The sequence below is a fragment of the Muntiacus reevesi genome, chromosome 9 (genome assembly GCF_963930625.1).
Source record: "Muntiacus reevesi chromosome 9, mMunRee1.1, whole genome shotgun sequence".
In the NCBI taxonomy this organism is placed as follows: Eukaryota; Metazoa; Chordata; class Mammalia; order Artiodactyla; family Cervidae; genus Muntiacus; species Muntiacus reevesi.
The window spans coordinates 61,936,550-61,957,643 of record NC_089257.1 but is presented as its reverse complement, the minus strand read 5'-3'; the positions used below and the strand labels follow the sequence as shown (position 1 = coordinate 61,957,643).

The following is a 21,094-nucleotide window of genomic DNA, read 5'->3' as shown; positions in this document are numbered from 1 at the left end:
TGCTGGGTCTTCATTGCGGCATGTGGGATCTTTAGTTGTGGCATTTGGAATCTAGTTCCCTGATCAGGTATCAAACTCCACTCCCCTGCATTGGGAGCTTGGAGTCTTAGTCACTGGACTACCAGGGAAGTCTCTATAGGATGTCCCACATTAAAAGTGAAACCTAATGTAAACTATGGACTTCAGTTAGTAATAATAATGTATTAGTATTAGCTCATCAATTGTGAGAAAGAAACTAAAACGGTCAAACTTAGGTTTAGATTTGTTAAACTTGTGTCAATATTATTAATAATAAGAAACAGTCCCTCTCAAATATCTGTGGGTAGCACACTTTCAATAATAATTTCATTTTCCACTTGGGACCATGTGGAAACTCTTTATTTGAGAGTTTTCTGTTGTTTTGCTTAACTCTTCAAGTTCTTTTAGTATCATGTGTTAATTAAGTCTACTTGTTTTATTAGCATTTAGCCAATATTCTCATTATGTGTCCAAGAGTGTTGTGAAGTCAAACGTGACATGTGTTTTCCTAAGATGTTTCATCTTTGGGAAGGTCCAGAAAATTCTATATATAATCTTTTTAATGTTCCAAAGAAAGCCATGATGATCACAATTGAGGTCAGGTCATAGTAACAAATAACTATATGCCATACTTGGCATATGGCACAAAAAATGTTTCTGGATTTTCAGTGAAAAAAATTACCTTGTTCATCTTTATTTTTCCTAACCATGTCAATCACATTATCAACTTGCCTTCAACATTCTTTTAAATCAATGCCTAAAATCATTAAGTTGCTTTTCTTCAGTCCTTCCCATAAATTAGAACAGGACTAAAACCAATTAAATTGCGAGCCTGTTTCATCTAGACTCATACATAGACAAATTTTTTAAAATATGAATTAATATGACAAATGTTCCTCAGCCACTATTGCACATACCACATTAATTTCTGAGTACTTCTGGAACCATAAATTGGGACAGGAGGAAAAGCAAGAGGATTTGACTAGTTAATTAATGTATTTCTTTTCTTCCCTAAGTGCTTCAGTGGCTTAAATCCTCCCCTGGCACAAACCATAGAACTTTGTGGCATTTGGATACAGTCACCTCATGTTTCCAGGACATGGGTTAGGAGATGTGAAGTGCTTCTCTGGGCCTGAACAGTGTTATTACTAGAGCTGATGTTTAGGGTTTGGGTTCTCCTGTACCAGTGCCAAGCCTCGGATGCCGATTGAGAGAGGAAAACAGTTTTCAGTGTGTTTGTGATTTGTGGGGCTTAGGGTGTTACTCGAAGGGAACAGGGTGGAGGGGTCAGGGTGAAAGCAAACTGTGGAGCCTTATACCCAGTTCAGAGGTGTGGAGCCCTATACCAAGGTCACAGGACAGAAATCTCTGGAACTGACGGAGCCCTATATCTACTGCTGCCATAAGCCTTCAAATCATCTAAACCAGTCAGTTCCCTGACCCCATATTAGGTAAAATACCCACTCAATGCATCCTAAAAAGTGAAAGTGTCAGTTGCTCAGTGGTGTCTGACTCTGTGATCTCATGAACTGTAGCCCGCTAGGCTCCTCTGTCCCTGGAATTCTCCAGGCAAGAATACCGGAGTGGGTAGGTAGCCATTCCCTTCTCCAGGGGATAGATCAAACCTGCATTTCCTGCGTTGCAGGCAGATTCTTTACCATCTGAGCCACCAAGGAAATGCCCATAGCATCTTAACCAATCACTAATGCCACTCGTCTGGTAGGAATTTTCTCGGTCTTGAGGCTATAAAAATTGGTGTGCAAATATTTCAGTCATGAATCAGTGGTCCTTTGGGAGAGAAAGGATTCAAGCAGTGTCAAGGGTGGGGTGATGGGGACAGTTTAAGAAGTCCAGGCCAGAGTGGAGATGAAGAGTTTAATGTGCCAACTAAAGACTGTCACTAGCCACCAGTCACTGAATGTTGACATACCCTGAAGGGAATTCAGAGCCAAGAGCAGGAATGAGGCACTCTGTGCTCTGGGAAAAACAGGCAGAACAGGCCTTTGGACAGTTATTTTCAGGAGATTTTATGAACCCAAATTCTTGCACCTTCTTATATCTAGAAAAGCACTACAATCATTAACTGAGACATCTGCTTCTCACGACTAGCAGCAAACTTCCTGTGACCGGCAGCAGCCTTCTGTAAAAACATGTGTGAAATTGCACGTCTGCCTGATTACCTACCAAAATTGCATATATATATATATCCACCTCCCCTCTTACCTCTTCTGAGCACTTCCTCAGAACTATCTGAAAGGCTGTCTGCTGGCCTATAGTCCTTGTTTTACCCTAAGTAAAACTTAACTCACAACTTTCTTGTTGTGCATTGTTTTCAGTGGACAAATGGAAGCAGGAAATTAAAGCAAAAGAGGCCTGGGGAAGGCTCAGACCCCCAAGTATTCTTGGCTTTAGTAAAGAACACCAGGCTCTCAATATATTTGGGATAGGATCTTAGATATTTTAAATATTATTTGAATATTTTTAAAAGGGATAAATTTTTGAGGTCACTACTAAGGCTGCCCAGGCAGATATCTAACTAGAGTGTTTAAGTAAACAAATGAATAGGGCCTGGGCTAGGAGTGTGAGCTATTTCCGGCCTGTGACCTCTTTTTCTTACCGACAATGAGGTAATCTCCTGAGGATGCTGAGAAAACGTGACAGAGCTTGAGGAAACAGTTTGGAAATAGCAGCTTGGGAATCCCCTATCACAATCTGTTTCCCCTTAAATTGCTTGTGAGCAGGCAGGTCTTAAACATTTTTTGCATCCCCAGTGCATGTGTAGTAGCTCAATACACGACGGAATAAATGGATGAATGGAGGAGGACAAGGGACTGAGTCTGGCTGCGGCAATCCCAAAGCCTGGTTCAGAACAGTGACCACCAATCCGTACTTAAAAAAAAAAAAAAAAAAAAAAAAATGGCTGGAGGAGAAGAGAAAGAACAGCGCCCGTATTAGCCCAGTCCGAAGTCCTGTTCCTTTAGAATCCACCTGCCAATGCAGGAGACTCAAGAGAGGCGGGTTCGATCCCGGGGTCAGGAAGATCCCTTGGAGTAGGAAATGGCAACCCACTCCAGCATTCTTGCTTAGGATATCCCATGGACAGAGAAATTTGGCAGACCACAGTCCGTGGAGTCGCAGTCTGACACGACTGAGTCACAGAACACACATACACAAAGTCCTGCTCCTTTAGGGGGCGGGGCTGGGGCAATTCGCCTCTGCCCTTCAATCGACCAATCCCCGCCTCAAGGGGGCGGGGATTTCAATCTGTTTCCGCCCCACCGCTGTAAAGCACTGAATGTGTTTGGGCGCCGTTCAAACGGACCAGTGAGCGCTCGACGTTTCCTGTGGTTGGGTCTCACCGATTGGCCAGAGTTCGTCGCCCCTCCCTCCTTGCCTGCCTCTTGCCCCACCCTTTCTCACACAAGATGGCGGCGCCCAGCGGAGTAGAGGCCGCGCCTGGGGTTTGCTGAGGCTCGCTCCCTTCCCTCCTGCTCCCTTGGGCGCAAAGCTCCGCGAGCCCAGAGAACGGGGGCCGGGAGGGGACAGGGGCACCTGCGTAGCTGGACCGCGAGCTCGCGCCCAGCCTGCGCCGCCCCCACCCGGCCCCGGCCTGGCCCGATCCCTTCCGTTCCCGGTCTCCTCTCGATCTGACCCATTGCCCGGCCGTGGTACGCCACCAGCAGGCCTCCAAAGCCGAGATTTTTCCTCCAGCCCGGGATCACTTCCACTTTAGAGATGTTTGGGCTCTTTCTTCCCAAACAGATCGCCTTCAAAACTGGGAGACCTGGCCCTCTTTCCCTCCCCTGAGACTCCACTTCTAACCCAGTTCTTCCTCAGCTTCTCTCAGATTGGAGAGACCGTTCACCTCCCTTCCAGATTAATCCCGGAGCCCGTTTTCCCCCAAATATTGACAACCCTGACACCCCCCTCAACCGGGAGCCAGACTTCTCTTGGACCAACCCCATAGCCCTATCATGGAGGCTGTGTACTTGGTAGTGAATGGGGTGGGCCTGTTGCTGGATGTGCTGACCTTGGTGTTGGATCTCAACTTCCTGCTGGTGTCCTCCCTCCTGGCTTCCTTGGCCTGGCTCCTGGCCTTCATCTACAACCTGCCACACACGGTACTGACTAGTCTTCTGCACTTGGGCCGAGGAGTCTTACTTTCACTTCTGGCCTTGATTGAAGCTATGGTCCGCTTCACCTGTGGGGGCTTGCAGGCCTTGTCTGCAGTACTGTACAGCTGCTCTTCTGGCCTGGAGAGCCTAAAGCTCCTGGGGCACCTGGCCTCCCATGGGGCGCTTAGGAGCCGGGAGATCCTCCACCGAGGTGTCCTCAATATGATCTCCAATGGCCATGCTTTGCTGCGTCAGATCTGTGACGTCTGTGCCATCACCATGAGCCTGGTGGCCTACGTGATCAATAGCCTGGTCAACATCTGCCTCATCGGCACTCAGAACTTCTTCTCCCTCGTGCTGGCCCTGTGGGATGCAGTGATGGGGCCGCTGTGGAGGATGACAGATGTAGTGGCTGCCTTCCTAGCCCACATTTCTAGCAGTGCCGTGGCCATGTCCATCCTTCTCTGGACCCCCTGCCAGCTAGTGCTGGAGCTCTTGGCCTCAGCTGCCCGCCTCCTGGCCAGCTTTGTGCTTGTCAATCTCACTGGCCTGGTGCTGCTGGCTTGTGTGCTGGCAGTGACAGTGACTCTGTTGCACCCGGACCTCACCCTGAGGCTGGCCACCCGGGTGCTCAGTCAGCTCCATGCCCGGCCATCCTACCACCGGCTCAGAGAGGATGTTGTGCGTCTCTCTCGGCTAGTCCTGGGCTTGGAGGCCTGGCGCCGAGTCTGGAGTCGTAGCCTGCAGCTGGCGAGCTGGCCAAACCGGGGAGGGGCCCCTGGAGCCCCCCAGGGTGGCCCTAGGAGGCTGCCCTCAGCCAGGACATGGCGACAGGATGCTCTTCCTGAAACTGGGCCCCAGTCGGAGGCAGAAGAGGAGGTCAGGATGGCCAGAGTGACGGCAGCCCGGGGCCGGGAGAGGCTCAACGTGGAGGAGTCTGTAGCTGGGCAGGACCCGTGGAAATTGCTGAAGGAGCAGGAGGAGCGGAAGAAGTGTGTCATCTGCCAGGACCAGAGCAAGACGGTGCTGCTTCTGCCTTGTCGGCACCTGTGCCTGTGCCAGGCCTGCACTGAGATCCTGATGCGCCACCCCGTCTACCACCGCAACTGCCCACTGTGCCGTCGGGGCATCCTGCAGACCCTCAACGTCTACCTCTGAAGGTTTCCTCCCTCCCTCCTGCCCACCCCTCCATGCTCCACGCAGCCATTTGCGCGCAGACAGCGTTCACACCTGATCTCTGGGTCCCGGCCTGCATCCCCTGCTGCCCCCACAGTCATCGTGCTGAGTTTCTAAGCTGCATCTCCAGGACATTGAAATGGGAAACGCTGGAACACTTGTGACTTGGGTAGGGGCAGGGTAACAGCTTTTCCTTACCCTGTGTGTCCCTGTGATGCCGAGGGTGGCGAGGGTGTCACTCTGCAAGGCCCTGGAGACTGTTCACTGTGGACTCCCTTCCAGCCTGCCAGGGCCCACCCTGATGCCAGCGTTGGGGACTCCCCCCCACTTCGCTTCTGGTTTTTCTGTTCCGGATTTGTAAGTTCTCTCCCTGCTCCCTGCCCATTTCCTTCCCAGCTTTTTCAGCCACACACATCAATGTCATTTGGGTATTTTGGCAACTCAAGGGCCTTAGAATGATCTTGAACATTTGCTTTCAGCTGGAGCTGCTATGCTCTGGCAGGCTTTGGGGGTAGTATATCTCAGGTGCCCTTTGAGCTGCTTCTACCTGTTGTGATCTTACAAGGCTCCCTCCTTACCTGACCCGACAACTGGGATCAAGCATTACCCCCCAGGTGTGTGTGTATGTGTGTATGTTTGCACTTGGCTTTGGGACCATGTGCCCTCTGATACCCGACACCACTGGGAACCTCAGGAGGGATAACCAGATTTCTATTCCTCTTCTTTCACTACCCACATCACAGAGACAAAAATGGTATTCCCCTTCTGTCCGTCTCTCCCTGCCACTGGGGAGGGCAGACTGCACATTTCACTAGGGTCCAAATACAGAAGGAACCAGGGCTGAGGGGCATGCAGCTCCCTGAGGGGTCCGCCTGGCCCAGGATCCAATGAATAAAGTTGTGTTACAGCTCTGATGGCCTCTGTGTACATCTTTGCAAGGGTCAGTGGTTGGTTATGGTAATGGATGCTCCAGCAGGGTCTTTCAGTCCCAACAAGTGTAGTTGATGGAACTGGCAGGGGAAGAGCTGAGAAAGGGTGCCTTGGGGAGAGCCCGTGCCCTGTGTGGCTAGATTTGCTTTTACCTTCTCCAATTTGTGCCCTCTCATATGTATGGCTTTTGGAAAGCTCTCCCTATCCTTTCCAGACTTCCCTGGTGGCTCAGTCAGTAAAGAATCTGCCTGCAGTGTGAGAGACCTGCAGGGTTTGATCCTGGGTTGGGAAGATCCCCCAGAGAAGGGCATGGCAACCCACTCTAGTATTCTGTCCCGAATCCCCATGGACAGAGGAGCCTGGCAGGCTACATACAGTCCATGGGGTTGCAAAGAGTCGGACACAACTGAGCGACTAAGCATAGCCCTATCTTTTCCATTTTGCCAGAATTGAGCCCTCGGAGAGAGGAATGTGAACTTACCCTTTGAGCAAGTTTTTCCTCTAGTGCCACACTTTCCAGGAGAGCACTTGTGGCTCCTGCTGCCTGGAGTCCAATCTACCCTGAGATCCCTGAAGGAGTTGGTGCTTCTCTTTGTGTCTCTTGACAGAGAGTGGCGCTATGATGGGCTGGAGTATAGCTGTGGGGCCTCCTCTTGGAGAGCTGGGAGGCCTGTCTCTAGCTCATTTAATGGGCCCAGTCCCCATTCGTCATATCAATTCTCACATGACCTGCAAACGGGTGGGGGGGTGGGACACTACCCCATAATTTTATGTTAAATGTAGGAGCATAATGCCAGGGACAACCTTCTGGAAGGAGGGGAGGGGGGAAAGGGGTAGGTCAGGAGGAAACGCTGAGGAGAGGCCCCTTCACTTTTGCGTTGAGAGCCTGAGTTGATGTGGGCCTGGCAAGCCAAGGTTTGTTAGTCATTGGGTTAGGGGCGGGACAAGGCGGGGAGACTTGAAGGGGCTCTGCGGCTAGCCTCAGACTTAGTGGCGCGGCCTAGCACAGTGAGGGAGCATTCCCCACATCCACCTTGGAGTGGAAAGGCCTGAGGAAGGGCTTTTCTGCCTCCCTTCCCCCAACCCTGGAGGGGGAGCTGACAAAGGGGAGGCTTAGTTCCTTCCAGTCTCTGTTAAATGTGAGGATAAACATTTTATGAGAGAAGATAAACTTCCTGAGCTGGGAGCAAATGACCCCATTATCCCCCACCCCCATCTGGAATCCTACTGGGAGACCTCAAAACCCTTCCTCTACCTAATCGCCCTAGTAGCCAGGACCTCAAGCCATCTGGGGTCACTGCTGCATTCTGGAACTGGGGCGCCCCCTTGTGGCCATCTCCGAAAATGACATCTCTAGACAGCCAGGGACACTCCACTCCCCTGGCATCGAGGACAAATAGCCTTCCAGTCATCCAGGAAACAGGCACATAGCCAGAGGAGCAATGGGTGAAAATCTCTAGTTCCTTTTTGTTGGTCAGGGCAGGGATGTGCGTGTTGAAGGTCCAGCCAGTTCTTATGACATCTTTGAGTTAGAAAAAGGTGTGCCTTCTTGGGTGGCTGGAGTCCCCCACCAGGACACCACCCCCAGCAGGGCGCCCCTGTTCATAACCTACACCGCTTGGGGGGCAGCTCCGTGGACCGGCCTCTTCATCACCTGGGCCTGTTTTCTGTATCTCCTGGTCCATAGCTCCATCCAGCCTCAGAGCCCTCCCTTCTGCCTGAGCACCCTCTCCCTCCACCCTTCTCCCATGTCTCCCCATTCTCGGAATCAAAGCATTTCCACCAGTAAAGAAAGACTGAAGCCAGCAGGAGGGTTTTATTAGATTTATTGAATGATCTCTGAGAAAAAGTGCCCAGGAGCAGGAGGGATGAGGGAAGACCCAGAGAGACAGAGGACCAGGAAGCGAGCACCGCACCTTGGGGTCCCGGGCCAGAGCAACTGGGGAGAACTAAACCTGCCAGAACAGCGAACTCCTTTGATCTAGGGCAGAAATCCAGCTACTGCCCCATGCTGCCAGCCCTGATCTCAGCCTTGATCCCCGTTCCCTGCGGGCAGCAGAACAGAGAGGCCCCCACCCCACCTCTGCAGTCATTCAGGACATTCCAGGGGGGCCAGCCCTCCCGGGTGATGGGGCCGTAGGTGTCACTCTCTCCTCCCCTAGGAGAGAGCATGAGCTCACTTCCCAGTGGGCATCAAGCGAAGACAGGGGAGCTGTGCCAGTCAGAATACACTAGAAATCCAGAGAAGGTGCTGTCTGTCTTGATGCTGGCATAGATGCCAATATAATCCCCCACGCCCACCTGTACCCACACCTGGTCTTCAGGCTCCAGCCTCACCATAGCGCCCCCGGAGAGCGAGGCTGGCTTGGGCCACCCCCCGAAGAACTGGAAGAAAGAGGCGATAGACTCGCCGTTCTTGACCAGATCAAACTGCAGGCTAGCCCGGTAGACGGTGGCGTGGACGGCAAAGTAGTAGACCCCGGGCACCTGGCAGGTGAACTTGCCGGTGACGGCGTCGTAATGTCCCTGCTCGTTCACCAGCACGCGGTCGAAGGGTAGGGGCGCGTCCGATGGCGGGGGCACCCGGCTCTCAGAGCGCTTAGCGCTGAAGGCGGAGCGCGGAGGTACCGAGCATTCGCCCGCCGGCCCGGTTGCCCCCATGGGTCCCGCCTCTCCTCTCGGCCCGGGCTCCCCACGCGGCCCCGGGAGGCCTGCGGGTTGGGGGGGGAGGGAAGCAGAGCGGTTAGGGTGCGCCCGCCGCGGTCCTCCCGCACCCTCCCTCAGCCTCCCAGCCGCTCCTTCCCGTCTGGGGCCGCCCTGCGCCCCAGGGCCTCCATCCCCTTTTCCTGCAGGGCTCGGGGCGGATCTGAGGGTCCCAGGGGTTCCGGCTCCCCCGCTGAGTCACTCCTCTGCGCGCTCCCGGAGCCGACGGGGTCGGGCGGGGACGGGAGCGGCGCCCCCTGGCGTGAACCGCTAGCTCGGGACCCCGCGGGCAAGAGCCCGGCCGCGCTCACTGGGACGTCCCCACCGATCGCCGCCGAGGCGCCGCTTACCCGGCCTCCCGCCCTCGCCTTTCTCTCCCGGAGCCCCCGGCGCGCCATCGCGGCCGTCGCGGCCGTCGCGGCCCGGCAGGCCCTGGCTGCCGTGGTGGCCCGGCGTGCCGGGGAGGCCCGGGTGCCCCGGGCACAGGCTGGGGATCTTGTTGTCGTCCAGAGGGGCCGAGCCGGTCGCCAGGCCCAGGAGCAGCAGGGCGAGGAGTGGCCTCATGGCGCTGGCACGCGGAGCCCGGACGCCGCGGGCCTCTGGTCTTCTGTGGGCCGGGCAGGACGGGAGTCGGGACCAAGAATCCTGGGACCTGTCTCGATCCCTACTCCCGGCGCGGCCGGCTCGGTCCCCACCCCACTGCCGTGTCCCTGAGCGAGGCTGAGTGACCGCGTGGGGAAGAAGAAGAGGGGTCCCTAAACCCGGGAACCTCTAAAGCCTCGCGCCGAGGGAAGGACAGACCGGACCTCCCTCCTCCTCCAGCCCCGGCCGGCGCCCAGTCTTTCCCACAGTCCCCTCCCCCAGCCCCATCTCCCCGCCCCACTCACGCCCCTCCCGGCGCCGGGGGCTGCTCGCTGTCTCCGTGGCCTTCGGGGCTCTCGCTAATCCAGACCCTCCAGGTGACCCCAGCGCTGCCTTCCCTGCGCTTCGCTCCAGCCAGGCTCCCCCTGCCCCCGGTGTCTCCCTGGTCCTGTTCGTTCCTTGCCGGCTCCGCGGTGCTCCTCCCAGACTCCAAGAGGAAACCAGTTGCTCGGGGGCCAAGAGCCCAGGCCGGGAAATAGCAGGGAAATAACTCGTGGTGTCGCGCGGCGGCCGGCCAAAGTTTGGGGGAGAGAGGAGGGAGAGGTTTGCGGCGGACACAGAGAGGCAGAACTGTGAGAGACAGACGCTCAGAGCATCCATAGCTCCAAGGAGCTGGAAGCAGAGATGATGCTGCGGCAGAGACCAAGGATAAATCCAGGAGAAATAGAAGCTGAGAACTGAGGGTGGACGGTTCTAGAGCAGCAGTAGACAACTGGATGGCCAGGGCTCAGAACAGGCCCGGCCACATAACTAGACTCTAGATGACATTTTCTGTTGAATAAACGAAAATGTCAGAAGGTGGGTGGTAGAGAGCCTGAAAAACCAGATGGGAGATGGGAAAGGCAGAAGACAGGAAGTCAAGGTCAGACACTTGGGTGAGAAGGGCTCCAGATTGTCAGTGGAGTCAGGCCAGCTGTTTGCAGCAGCTGGGGAAAGTAAAGGCATAGGCCAGGATGTGGCAGGGTGGGCGGGCCCCACCAGAGGCACTGAGGACTCCTCTTCCCCTCCCTGGGAGGACCCCGAGGTGGGGGGATGGGCAGAGTTCCATGCTGGGCCCCTTCCCTTGCCCCCTTGCCTGCCCACCCTGATGGGCAAAAGAGGGTGTGTAACAGAGGGCAAGGGCCCCGCCTCAGGGTCAGGGCTGGGCACAAGCCTCCAGGCCAGCTGCCTCAGGCAGCCTGTTGCAGTTGAAGGGCCAGGGGGTGCCCAGTAGCGCCAGGCCAGACTGGCACTGGCGCTCTGCCTCCTGGCAGACAGAGCGGCAAGGGGGAAGGACGCTGCCTAGTGGGGTGCAGTGGGGCACCAGCAGCCCGCAAAGGAGCCTCCGGAAATTCTGGTAGCAGGGCAGGCTTGTCAGGCTCTGTGGAAGGAAGAGGGGAGCCCTCAGGCACCCGGCTCCCCAGGTTCCCTCCCTTCCTGGGGGCTCCTCCTTATCTCTGCCTGGAGCACCTTGTAACCTCTGAGGACCTCCACCACCTCCTCCTGGGTGGTCATGCCCACCCAGATGTTAGGGAAGGCCGTGGTGTTGTAGCTCAGACCGATGCACATCTCCACCTGGACAGGCTCACAGGCCAGCTCTGCAGGGAGGGGAGGGGAGGGTCACCCTGGGGAGCACTCCCTGCCTGTGTGACTGGGGACAAGTCACCTAATCACCCTTCATGGGTCAGATGGGGCTTGTTGTGAGAACCAAAGGAGGTAATATGGAAAGAAAGTGAAAGTGTCAGTCGCTCAGTTGTGTCTGACTCTGCGACCCCATGGACTGTAGCCCACCAGCCTCCTCTGTCCATGGAATTCTCCAGGCAAGATCCCGGAGTGGGTTGCCATTGTGAGAATCAAAAGAGCTAACACGGAGAGGTGCCTTATATACATGTCAAGGGTTCCTGTTCTTGGGAGCCTACTCCAAGCATCTTTCGCCAGCTCCGGGCATCATGCAGGCACCTCTGTGATCTCAGGAAGCAAGGGTCACCAACATTGGCAGAACCACTAGCCATCTGGAAGGAATTCCCCCGGGCTCATCCACATCTGTGAGGTGGACCTCTCTGTGTGGCAAAGGCCAGACTGGTTCTTGAAGCCCCAACCATTGTCTCCCAGATTCCCATTTGCTTTCGGGGTAACTCTAAATACTGTTGCCATGGCTGGGGGAGAATCCCTTCAGGATTTGGTGAAGTTGTCCAGAGTCTGAACAGGGGGCCCCCAGCCCCCATCAGGAAGGATGGGGTAACTATTTAGACACGTGCTCGTGGGTTTCTCTGGATGGGCACCCAGCCTTCCCAGGTCTGCCAGCCCTGCCCGCAGTGCCCTGGGGCAGGCTCCTCACCTGGGGTTGGGAACAAGGGGCTGCTGCAGTTGTCATCGGCGCAGTCTCGCCACGTGCTGCACATCCACTGCAGACTCTCACACCCTCCATCCTGGCAGGGGAACTCTCCGGGCATACAGGGGCCTGCAGGCACAGGGGGACATGTCTGAATCCCCATGGCCTTCACTGTGCACAGACCAGGGTCTAGAACCCTTCCCCATTCTTCTGGAGGCGCCCCTACCGCCCACACCCAAGTGCCCAGGGCCACCTACTCTCTGTGGCATTGAGGGCCCGGTAGGTGGCTGAGAAGCCCCCAACGCTGAAGCCATGGTCTGTCCTAAAGAGCACTGCCAGCTGGTGGTGCGAGGAGACGAGACGCGGGGGCGGCTCTGCCCCGCAGAACCTGTCCAGAGCAGGCAGCGGTCCTGGCATCGGGCCGCCTGGCTGAGCGAGCATGCGCGAGGCCTCCTGCAGGCCCGGGGCGGGTGCGGGAGCCAGGTGCTCTGGACGATGCCAGAGGGGATGGGAGGCATAGTCATTGACTCATGGGAGGAAGACACCCGTGTTCAGTAGACAAAGGACTAGACACACTGCTTGAACTTGAGCCACTTCAATCTGGGGAAAATTAGTGAAGATTCTGGGGGAAGTGGACACGGACCCAGGAGAACTGGGAGTGGGAGAGGCCCAGGGAGGGCTTCCTGGAGGAGCAATGTAAGGAGTCAAGGCAAGAGGGACAGGTACAAAGGTGCGGAAGGACAAGGCTTTTTTAAAAAAGTGTGACAGTGAGGAGACCTCCAGCTTGGTGCAAAAGAGGACAGCGAAGCTACTGAATGGGTGTGGTAATTTGTGGGCAGCCTTGACGTCAGGCAGTGGAGGCGGGGTTGTATCCTTGGCTCCTCCCGTGGCTCTGCCCTATACCTGTCCAGGAGACTGAGGGCCCCTGAGTTGTGGGCCTCGTACACCTCCACGTAGTCAGACTTGCACTCGTCCTGAGCTTCCAGGCTGAAGTTGTGGAAGAGCAGTTCGATGCCATGTCCAGCAGGCACTGAGATATGCCAGGTGCAAAGCTGGGGGAAGGCACAGGTGGGGTAATTTATGGGTTCCTTCTCCTGTCCCAATCGGGGTCCCCAGGCTGAGCTCCAGACGGGCTTTCCCCGGGTGCAGGTGGGGGTGCTTGGTCCATACCACTCTCATCATCATTTGCGGAAGGGCCTTTAACTTGTCTGGTCTCAGAGATAAGCTTACCCAGCATGGGAGCTGGTGCCTAGTAAGCACTTAATAATGTCCCCTTCCTGTCTGCTTGATCTCTGGTCTGTCCAGGTACAAGGAGTATCTGCCATGCTGTTCTCCATCGCACCAACCCCAATGCTCAGGTGTGCCCATGTATGCCCCATTGCCCTCCCCATGGAGTGCTGGCTGGCTTACCTGTTGGTGAGGGTACTGCTGCAGGTAGCTGGGAGCAGAGAAAGTGCCCTCAAGCCCAGTCAGGTTTCCCCCACACCCTGTAGAGAGGAGAGGGGGAGGCTGATGAGTTTACCAGGATCTGTGCCTTTGGCTAGTAGGTCCGGCAGTGACAGTGGCAAAGAGTCTTGGCTGTGCCCATGGGAAACAAGTTCTGGGCCAGAAGGATGACCAGGCAGGTTTGGATCTGGGCCAGGCCGGGGGGGGGGGGGGGGGGTGTTGGTCCAGACTGCACTTGGATCAGACAGTACCTGCCCCGAGGCTGATCGGACCTGTACCTGAAAACTTGGCACTGCAGTTGGTCTCATCACTGCCATCATCACAGTTGGCAAAACCGTCACACACCGAGTCATGCAGCAAGCAGACGAAATGGTCACAGGGGAACTCCTCGTGGGCACAGCTCCCTGGGGGTAGGCATCTGAATTCAGAACCCTCTAGAGCTCTACCCCTTTTGCAGGGCTGGGAGCGGCTAGAGGGGAGAAAAGTGGCTGGTTGATGGGTAGCTGGGCATTTGGTGTGAGAACACTCACCGTGTCCAGGGGCCACAGCCTGGTACCAGGCATGGAAGCCAGATCCTTCCACACTGCTGTCAGAGACGAAGGCCACCCGGAGGCGGCTGGCATTGGTGTTGAGTGTGGGGGGAGGCACCCTCCCACATACTCTGCAAGAAGCCAGATTGGGGGTGATGGCGGCTCAGAGCTCAGGGCCAGCGGGAGTGGAGCCTGCCTGGGCTCTGTGGTCCTCTTTCCTGAAGCCCCATCCTGGGAACGATGTGTCAAAAAAGGTTCCGTTTCTTCCCAGCAGAGCTGTGACCTCCCTGGCACCTGCTTGTCCATCCTTGAAGCATTGATTCATGGGAAAGACATGTGGGAGCTCCAGCTTCCAGATTTGGAAGCCAAGGTCAGAGAGGGGAAGTGACCTTCCCAAGGTCATATAGCAAGATGGTGGCAGAGCTGGGTGCAGAGGCCAAGTCTCTCCATTTCTTCCTCCCAGTCAAGAGTTTCCCTCTGCACCTCCCTGGTTCTGCCCTCCAGACAGTCGTTCAGGACAGGGGTGAGAGAGTGGGGCTTTGGATCTCTGGGGACAGAGGAACCTACCTGAGGAGGGGGCCTTCAGGCTCAGGAGAGATTTCCAAGCGATCGAAAAGACAAGAGGCCACACTCTCCGTGCTGAGCGTTTCGATCTTGAGCTGTATTGCATGGTCTGTGGCCACCTGGATATGCCACACGCAGTGGGCATTGGGTGGGTAAGGATCTGGGTAGTTGGGGCTGCTGAAGAAGCCCCTTGGGCCGGGAAGGAGGCCTCCACAGGCTGCAGAGATGGAGGTTAGCATTCAGAAGTCAAAAGAAGAGAGAGGTTTTTTTTTTTTCTCAAGGTGCCTTTTCCTACACACCCCTCTCCTGCCATCTTGGGCCCCTCTCCAGGAAGATCAGCCCTGAGTACTCACCAGACTGGGGTGCGAGGCTCACTCCTACCTCCGGTTGCCCTCTAGGGGTCCCAGTTGCTTGGGAGGTGGTGGTGGAAGTGGCAGGGGTAGTGTCAATGGTGGCGAGGCCTCGGGAAGGCAGTGGATGGTAGGTGGCCCCGGGTGGGGCTGTAGCCTGCAATTCTGGAGGTGACAAGATGGGGGAGGAGCTCAGAGGTTCTGGATCCCTTCGGGGCATGGGCAGTAGAGCTCATGGAGTCTCATCCTAAAGCCCTTCTTCCAGCAGGCCCTGGGGACTTACGGGCCAGGATGATGGCCACCAGCAGCCCAAGCAGCAGGAGCAGCAGGCCGGCCAGCAGAAGGACACACAGCCAGGAGAAGCGGCAGTCCGGCTGCAGCCGTCGGGGATGCCGACCTGGAGACAGGCAGGGCAGGGTTTTGAGAACCCTCTCCCTTGGGCGTCCCTCACCTACCACCCTCAGCTGCCAGGCCTTTCTTGTCCTACTCCCGGGTCACCCCCTGAGATGGTTACCATGCCAGGGAGCTCGGACGCTGCAGTTGGCATCCTCCCGGAGGGCGGGGAGGGGGCAGGGTGGCCCTGATTCAGGCTCGAAAGCAGGATTGCAGAACTCAGTCTGGAGGGAGAGATTTGAGGGCTGAGGGCCGGTGGCAGCGCTGCCTGGCAGGTCTGTGCACGGGGCACGGCAGCCCTGGGCAGGCGTCTGGGTCTTGCGGGAGTGGCCCTGGTGACCCTACCTTGCTCAGCTCTGTCGTCTCCACACAGAGGACGATATCTGAGCAGTCCTTCATGGCTCTAGGCTCTGCATGGCTTTCTGGAGTCCCTGCGACGGCACAAGGCCCTAAAGAGCCTACTTCCTGCCCCAGTCCCCCTCTCAAAGGGCAGCCTCTGCTCCCTGAGGCTGCGGGCAGTCGGGCTAGACCAGCTCTCCTGCTGCCTTAGGCAGACTGGCTCAGGCTGCTGGCTATTCCGTCTCCGTGTGGGGGAAGGGACAACAGCCAGAAGGAATTCGCAAGGGCATGGAACGGTCCCTTAATCCAACTCAGCTGAGGATGCTGAAGTCGAGACCCTGGCACACAGCAGCGGTCCTTAAAGGCACAGGCCATGACTGAGGGCACCCTGCAGAGGAAGCTGGGTGCTCTGTGTGGGCTGTGATGGGGAGCTGGTCACCCCCTTTCTTAACCTCACTGAGGTGTTGAGTGAGTGCTGGGAGGAAAGGGGGGCAGTGGGGCAGTTTTGCAAGCATGAGGGAGCCTTCAAAGCCAGGTGTGAGGACTTGACAGCTTCAAAGCCTGTGAGTCCTGAGGACCCCGGACAAAAACAGCGGCCTTCTGCTCCTTCTAGGCTTCCCAGGTGGCTCAGGGGTAAAGAATCTGCCTGCCAATGCAGGAGACAGGAGTTCAGTTCCTGGGTGGGGAAGATCCCCTGGTGAAGGAAGTGGTAACCCACTCCAGTATTCTTGCCTGGGAAATCCCATGGACAGAGGAGCCTGGTGGGCTTCAGTCCACGGGGTCGCAAAGAGTCAGACAACAATTTAGCGACTAAACAACAACTGCTTCTTGGCATCAGGGTGACTGAGGCATTACCCAAGCTGGGTCTTTGAAAGTCCCCCTAAAGCACCTGGGTGCCCAGGGACAAGAACATGGTGTGGGCAGGACATGGTGTGTAGGGGTTGCTTGTGAACTTGAGGGGTTGGCTGCTTCTTCCTGGGCCACTTCAGGCTGCAGGAGAAAGGACAGAGGAGGAGAAGGTGCCTGAGGCCTTGAGCAGGGTCAGGACAGGCCCTTCAGATGGGCTGTGAATTCTGGTGGGTGGTGCCATCTGCTGTTGCAGGATAGAAAATCTGCCCTCTGCAAACTACATCACTCCATGTCTCTCTCTCCAGGAGCAAAGTTCTCCTGGAAAATCCCCGCCTGGCGCAGCTGTCCGCAGGGAGACTGGAAAGGGATTGTAATCTGTTTTGACTCGGCCATGCTCCGGCTGAGTCGGGCAGGGCAGGAGGTGGGGGAGCAGCGTATTTTTTTTCTACTGTTTGTAGAATGTCTGTTACATACTAGCCCTGGGTGAGAAATCCTAAGTGCGGTTTCTCTCCTTGAATCACTGTGAAACTGCATAATCCTTTTACAAATGATGGCCTACGGCTCAGAGAGGTTCAGTAACTTCCTCAAGTTCACACAGCTGGTGAGATACCGAGACAGGTATTGAACCCTGAACTGGGAAAATCCAAAACACACATTTTCTCAGACACACCTCTGTGCCTCTACTCTGGCCCGAGGCAGGCTTGTGACAGAGGGGAACTAAGTGAGGAACCTAGTGGGGAGAGAAGAGAGGAGACTGAGTCTGTGATCCTGAGGCAGCTCTCCTCACATGCACACATTCAGCTCCTCTCTCTCTTTTTATTTGTTTATTTTAATTTTTTTTAATTTTAATTTTTTAAACACCAAAAGCATTTTTGTATTGGAGACTTCCCTGGTGGCTCAGACGGTAAAGTGGTAAAGCCTACAATGCGGGAGACCCGGGTTCAATCCCTGGGTTGGGAAGATCTCCTGGAGAAGGAAATGGCAACCCACTCCAGTATTTTTGCCTGGAGAATCCCATAGAGGAAGAGCCTATTGGCTACAGTCCATGGGGTCGCAAAGAGTCGGACATGACTGAGCGACTTTTCACCACCACCATAGCCAGTTAACAGTGTGATAGTTCCCAGTGAAGAGCACAGGGACTTAGACATACACATACATGTATCCACTTTCCTCCCAACCCCTCTCCTGTGCAGGCTGCCACAGAACGTTGAGCAGAATTCCCTGTGCTATACAGTAGGTCCTCATAGGTTATCCATTTAAAATATAGCAGTGTGTACCAGTCCATCCCAAACTCTCTAACTACCCTTTCCCCCTGGAGAGCATAAGTTTGTTTTCTTAAGTCTGTGTCTCTCTTTTTATTTTTTAAAAAAGATTTATTTGGCTGTGCCAGGTCTTAGTTGCACTATATCTTTGATTTTCATTGACACATGCAGTCACTTTAGCTGAGGCATGTGGGATCTCATTCCCTGACCGGGGATCCAACATGGACCCTTGCACTGGGAGCTCAGAATCTTAACCTCTGGACCACCAGGGAAGTTCCCAGCTCCTCTCCATTCACCCAATGGAGGGCCCTGGGGCACTTTTGTCTAGGGCAGAAGGCTTTTCTGGGTCCTAAGGCTGGACTGCTTTTAGAGGGTTTAAAAGGTCAAAAATATTGTCCATAAATAACACAGGCATTATTTGTCCTTCTCTCTTTCATTCCTGAGCACACAGCTCAGGCTGCCTGATGTGAAGCAGGTGAGAATCCAGCCAGGTGTTAATGAGATTTGCAAAAATGTAAATACTATCCTTCTTCCTAAGTTCTTTTTGTTTTGGAAAATGTAGTCTAAAAAAAAAAATTTAACAACCCACTCCAGTATTCTTGCCTGGAAAAGTCCATGGACAGAGGAGCCTGGCGGGCTGCAGTCCATGGGGTTACATGACTGAGCATGTGTGCACGAGGGTGGAGGGAGTTGGGTTGGTAGCAATAAAGTGGTAGAACTAAAAAATAAATAAATAAATAAAATAAAAATTAAAAAAAAATTTAAGGGAATTCCCTGGCAGCCCAGCGGTTAGGACTGTGTACTTCCACTGTAGGGGGTCACTGGTTTGATCAGGTGGTTTAATCCCTGGTCACAGAACTAAGATTCCACAAACCATGTGGTGCAGTCAAAAAAAGAAAGAAAATGTTACTATGTTAGCATGTAAAAGGTTTACTGTTATTTTAAAATTTTATTTAAAAATTAATAAGTATTTATATTCCTTTCAAATTTTAGCATGGAAAATATTGATAGCTATAACAGGCAGGGAGACTTCTTGGAAGAGGTGGACATTTAGTCTAAAGTTAGAGAGTTGAGGGACTTCCCTGGTGGTTCAGTGGATAAGATTCCAGGGGGCCTGGGTTCTAGTCCAGATCAGGGAACTAGATCCCACCATGCTGCAACTAGGACCTGGTATAGCCAAATAAAAAATTTTTTAATTGGAAAAAAGTGAGAGGACTGTAAAAGATTCTAATAGGTAAAACTTGGGGTAGGGATTCGAGAAAGGAGGGGCTGCTTAGCACTGTGGGCCTCAGGAGCCTGGGTTGTGACCCATTTTAAGCAGGGAGTGGCTTGGTCAGAACCGGGTCTCAGAACAGTCCCTGTTTGTGGGGAAGTGGTAGCAAGGAGGCAAGGGGGAGGCAGCCAGGGCTGGAAGCGTCTCTCTGGCTTTGCCCTTGCCCACAGCCATCCTCCACGACACCCCTTGCAGTTGGCTGCTCCGTGAAAGTGTTCCTAGGAGAGGAGGTAAGGGGGGCGAGGCACCAGGGCAGGGTGGGAAGATGGCTTGGGTGAACGGACGAGAGAAACAGAACCTAGACCCTTCACTCATTGGCTCATTTGACCCTCACAATAGCCCCGCAAGGCAAGGACAGGGAGGCATTTTTGTTCCCATTTTCCAGATGTCACTGGGGCGCCAGAGTCACACAGCCGGCAAGGAGCAGCGCTGGGTTTCAGAGCCGGGTCTATTGGATTCTGAATTTTTAGCTTTCGTTCCTTTTCTTCCTTTCTTTTTTTATTTTTTTCTTTCCTTCCAAGTTTTTCTGCAAACCACGTAGAATAGTGGGGGCGAGAGGGCCTGTGGGCAAGGGCCCCGTAGGCGGCCTTTGCTGGAGCCCAGGTGTGCGGAGGAGGCCTGGGCCCTGAGGCCCGGGGGAGGCTTTCTGCTGGCGGCTCGAGTCCCGGGTTCTTGCTTCATTCTTGGCTGCCTCTTGGGCTTCCTTTTCTCCTTTGCAGGCCCCAGGCCTTGGCCTTCTTGCCTCTTCCTTCTCAGGGATGTCCCCACCTCCTCGTTGCCTGCAAGGACTTTGTGTCTCCAGCCCTCCCTTTTCTTGCCCCTACGGGGGCAACTGCATGGACTTTGATGCCAGCCACTGTGGATAAAACTAACAAGCAAAGGGGGAAGTGACCCCTTTTCTTGCTCAGGCGATTTCCAGACCCCTGGAAGCTCCACTGGGCTTTTGCTTTGGTTCTTGCCAAAGCTTGGTCTGCTTGGCTCTCTGTGGCCCCTCCATAACCAGGAAGGGCAAGGCCAGCTGAAGTTAGCTGTCACCTTCTACACTCTGGCTCACTAGCTCTCCCTCCTAACTGGGCCTCCGGCCCCAGACCTCCACTCCTGCCAGATCAGCCTCTCTCTGGTCCCTGGCACACACTGTACCCACCCTACCTGTCTTTGTCCAGGCTTGTCCTCTGAAGACTTTCCTTTTGCTTGCTCCCAGGGCCAGCATTCTAGGCGTGCATTTGGACTTAATTCTCCTTCACTAAGCCTGTCCAATACTCTCCTCTCGTTATGCACTGCCTCCTGTACCCTTGACTCACCCCTCTGGTTCCTGGATCTTTAGTCTCTAGGAGCCAGGACGACTGCAGCTCTATCCCAGCCCACCCTCTGCGGTCTCCAAAAGGAAGGTCACACCGATTACCAGGAAACCAGAAGAGCTCAGCCCTTGGCCTTGGAATGCCCAGACAGTGCTCTGCGTCACCAATTCTGTGTGGTTTGGGCGATGCTGTACTATACTTATTGCATTCCTGAAAAGTCAGAAGCACTCTGAGAGGCCAGGGGAGCTCGGCATTTGCCAAGGATCACTCGCTATGAGAATCTTATGGAGTGTTGATGGCACAGTCCTGGAAATGGAGGTGAGGCTGGGGGAAACGGACATCTACTGAGTACCTACTATGTGCCAGATTCTCACAGTCACAATTCTGAGTAGCTCTTGTTGTGCACAGATTACAGAGATAGAAACAAGCCCAGAGAAATGAAGTACTTTGCTTGGACTATGAATGCTATTCTCTCTGCTGCCCCCTGCCTTCTGCCCAGATGCTCATTTGTGTCTCTAGAGCAGTGAAGGACAGGACCCTCAGAGGTGTGTGGGCCCAGGTATGCAACAGATCATGCTGGTTTGCTCTTGGCTGTATGAACGTGTAAGAATCACATGGGCAGAAGGGCCTAGTAGACTACAGTCCACAGGTCACAAAGAGTTGGACATGACTGAAGTGACTTAGCATGTATCAAATGTGTAAAGTCAGTGAGTTCCCAGGTTAACTGTTCCGCTCAGCTGAACACAGGGTTGGGCAATTTGCTGCAGGAAGCCCTGAAAAATGCTGTCAATTATTTGGCCAAAAGGAAGAGCACTCAGATGGAAAGAGAGCTGCTGGGGAGTCAAGATCCCCGAGTTGCGTACTGTCCCTGCCACTGACCAGCTGGTGAACTTGA

The 21,094-nt window shown here is 54.6% G+C and overlaps 3 protein-coding genes across 3 annotated transcripts; 1 reads left to right on the top strand and 2 right to left on the bottom strand.

Annotated features, from left to right (window-relative positions):
- The first annotated feature begins 3,442 nt into the window (after positions 1-3,442).
- Positions 3,443-6,223, top strand: RNF26 (ring finger protein 26). The gene has a single exon (XM_065945157.1). It carries the CDS (start codon positions 3,993-3,995, stop codon positions 5,289-5,291), a length of 1,299 nt encoding a protein of 432 aa, XP_065801229.1. The 5' UTR covers positions 3,443-3,992; the 3' UTR covers positions 5,292-6,223.
- A 1,825-nt stretch (positions 6,224-8,048) lies between these two features.
- Positions 8,049-10,057, bottom strand: C1QTNF5 (C1q and TNF related 5). The gene is made up of 3 exons (XM_065944176.1): positions 9,830-10,057; positions 9,293-9,549; positions 8,049-8,950 (listed from the first exon to the last, which is right to left on the bottom strand). The coding sequence occupies exons 2-3, from the start codon at positions 9,504-9,506 to the stop codon at positions 8,433-8,435; spliced, it is 732 nt and encodes a 243-aa protein (XP_065800248.1). The 5' UTR covers positions 9,507-9,549; positions 9,830-10,057; the 3' UTR covers positions 8,049-8,432.
- Positions 10,058-10,719: 662 nt separating this feature from the next.
- On the bottom strand, positions 10,720-15,652 carry MFRP (membrane frizzled-related protein). The gene is made up of 13 exons (XM_065945556.1): positions 15,524-15,652; positions 15,300-15,402; positions 15,069-15,182; positions 14,789-14,950; positions 14,439-14,652; positions 13,872-14,002; positions 13,620-13,745; positions 13,306-13,382; positions 12,799-12,947; positions 12,153-12,283; positions 11,902-12,024; positions 11,034-11,161; positions 10,720-10,944 (listed from the first exon to the last, which is right to left on the bottom strand). Exons 1-13 carry the CDS (start codon positions 15,575-15,577, stop codon positions 10,720-10,722), a joined length of 1,737 nt encoding a protein of 578 aa, XP_065801628.1. The 5' UTR covers positions 15,578-15,652.
- Positions 15,653-21,094: the final 5,442 nt, after the last annotated feature.

Excerpts from the sequence above, each read along its gene's own strand:
- MFRP (XM_065945556.1), bottom strand. The coding sequence starts at position 15,577 with ATGAAGGACTGCTCAGATATCGTCCTCTGTGTGGAGACGACAGAGCTG. Across the intron at positions 12,948-13,305 it reads AGCAGTACCCTCACCAACAG|CTTTGCACCTGGCATATCTC; the intron begins GTAAGCCAGCCA and ends GCCTTCCCCCAG. Across the intron at positions 11,162-11,901 it reads CCCCTTGTTCCCAACCCCAG|AGCTGGCCTGTGAGCCTGTC; the intron begins GTGAGGAGCCTG and ends CCCTCCCTGCAG.
- RNF26 (XM_065945157.1), top strand. The coding sequence starts at position 3,993 with ATGGAGGCTGTGTACTTGGTAGTGAATGGGGTGGGCCTGTTGCTGGAT.
- C1QTNF5 (XM_065944176.1), bottom strand. The coding sequence starts at position 9,506 with ATGAGGCCACTCCTCGCCCTGCTGCTCCTGGGCCTGGCGACCGGCTCG. Across the intron at positions 8,951-9,292 it reads AGGCGAGGGCGGGAGGCCGG|GCCTCCCGGGGCCGCGTGGG; the intron begins GTAAGCGGCGCC and ends CCCAACCCGCAG.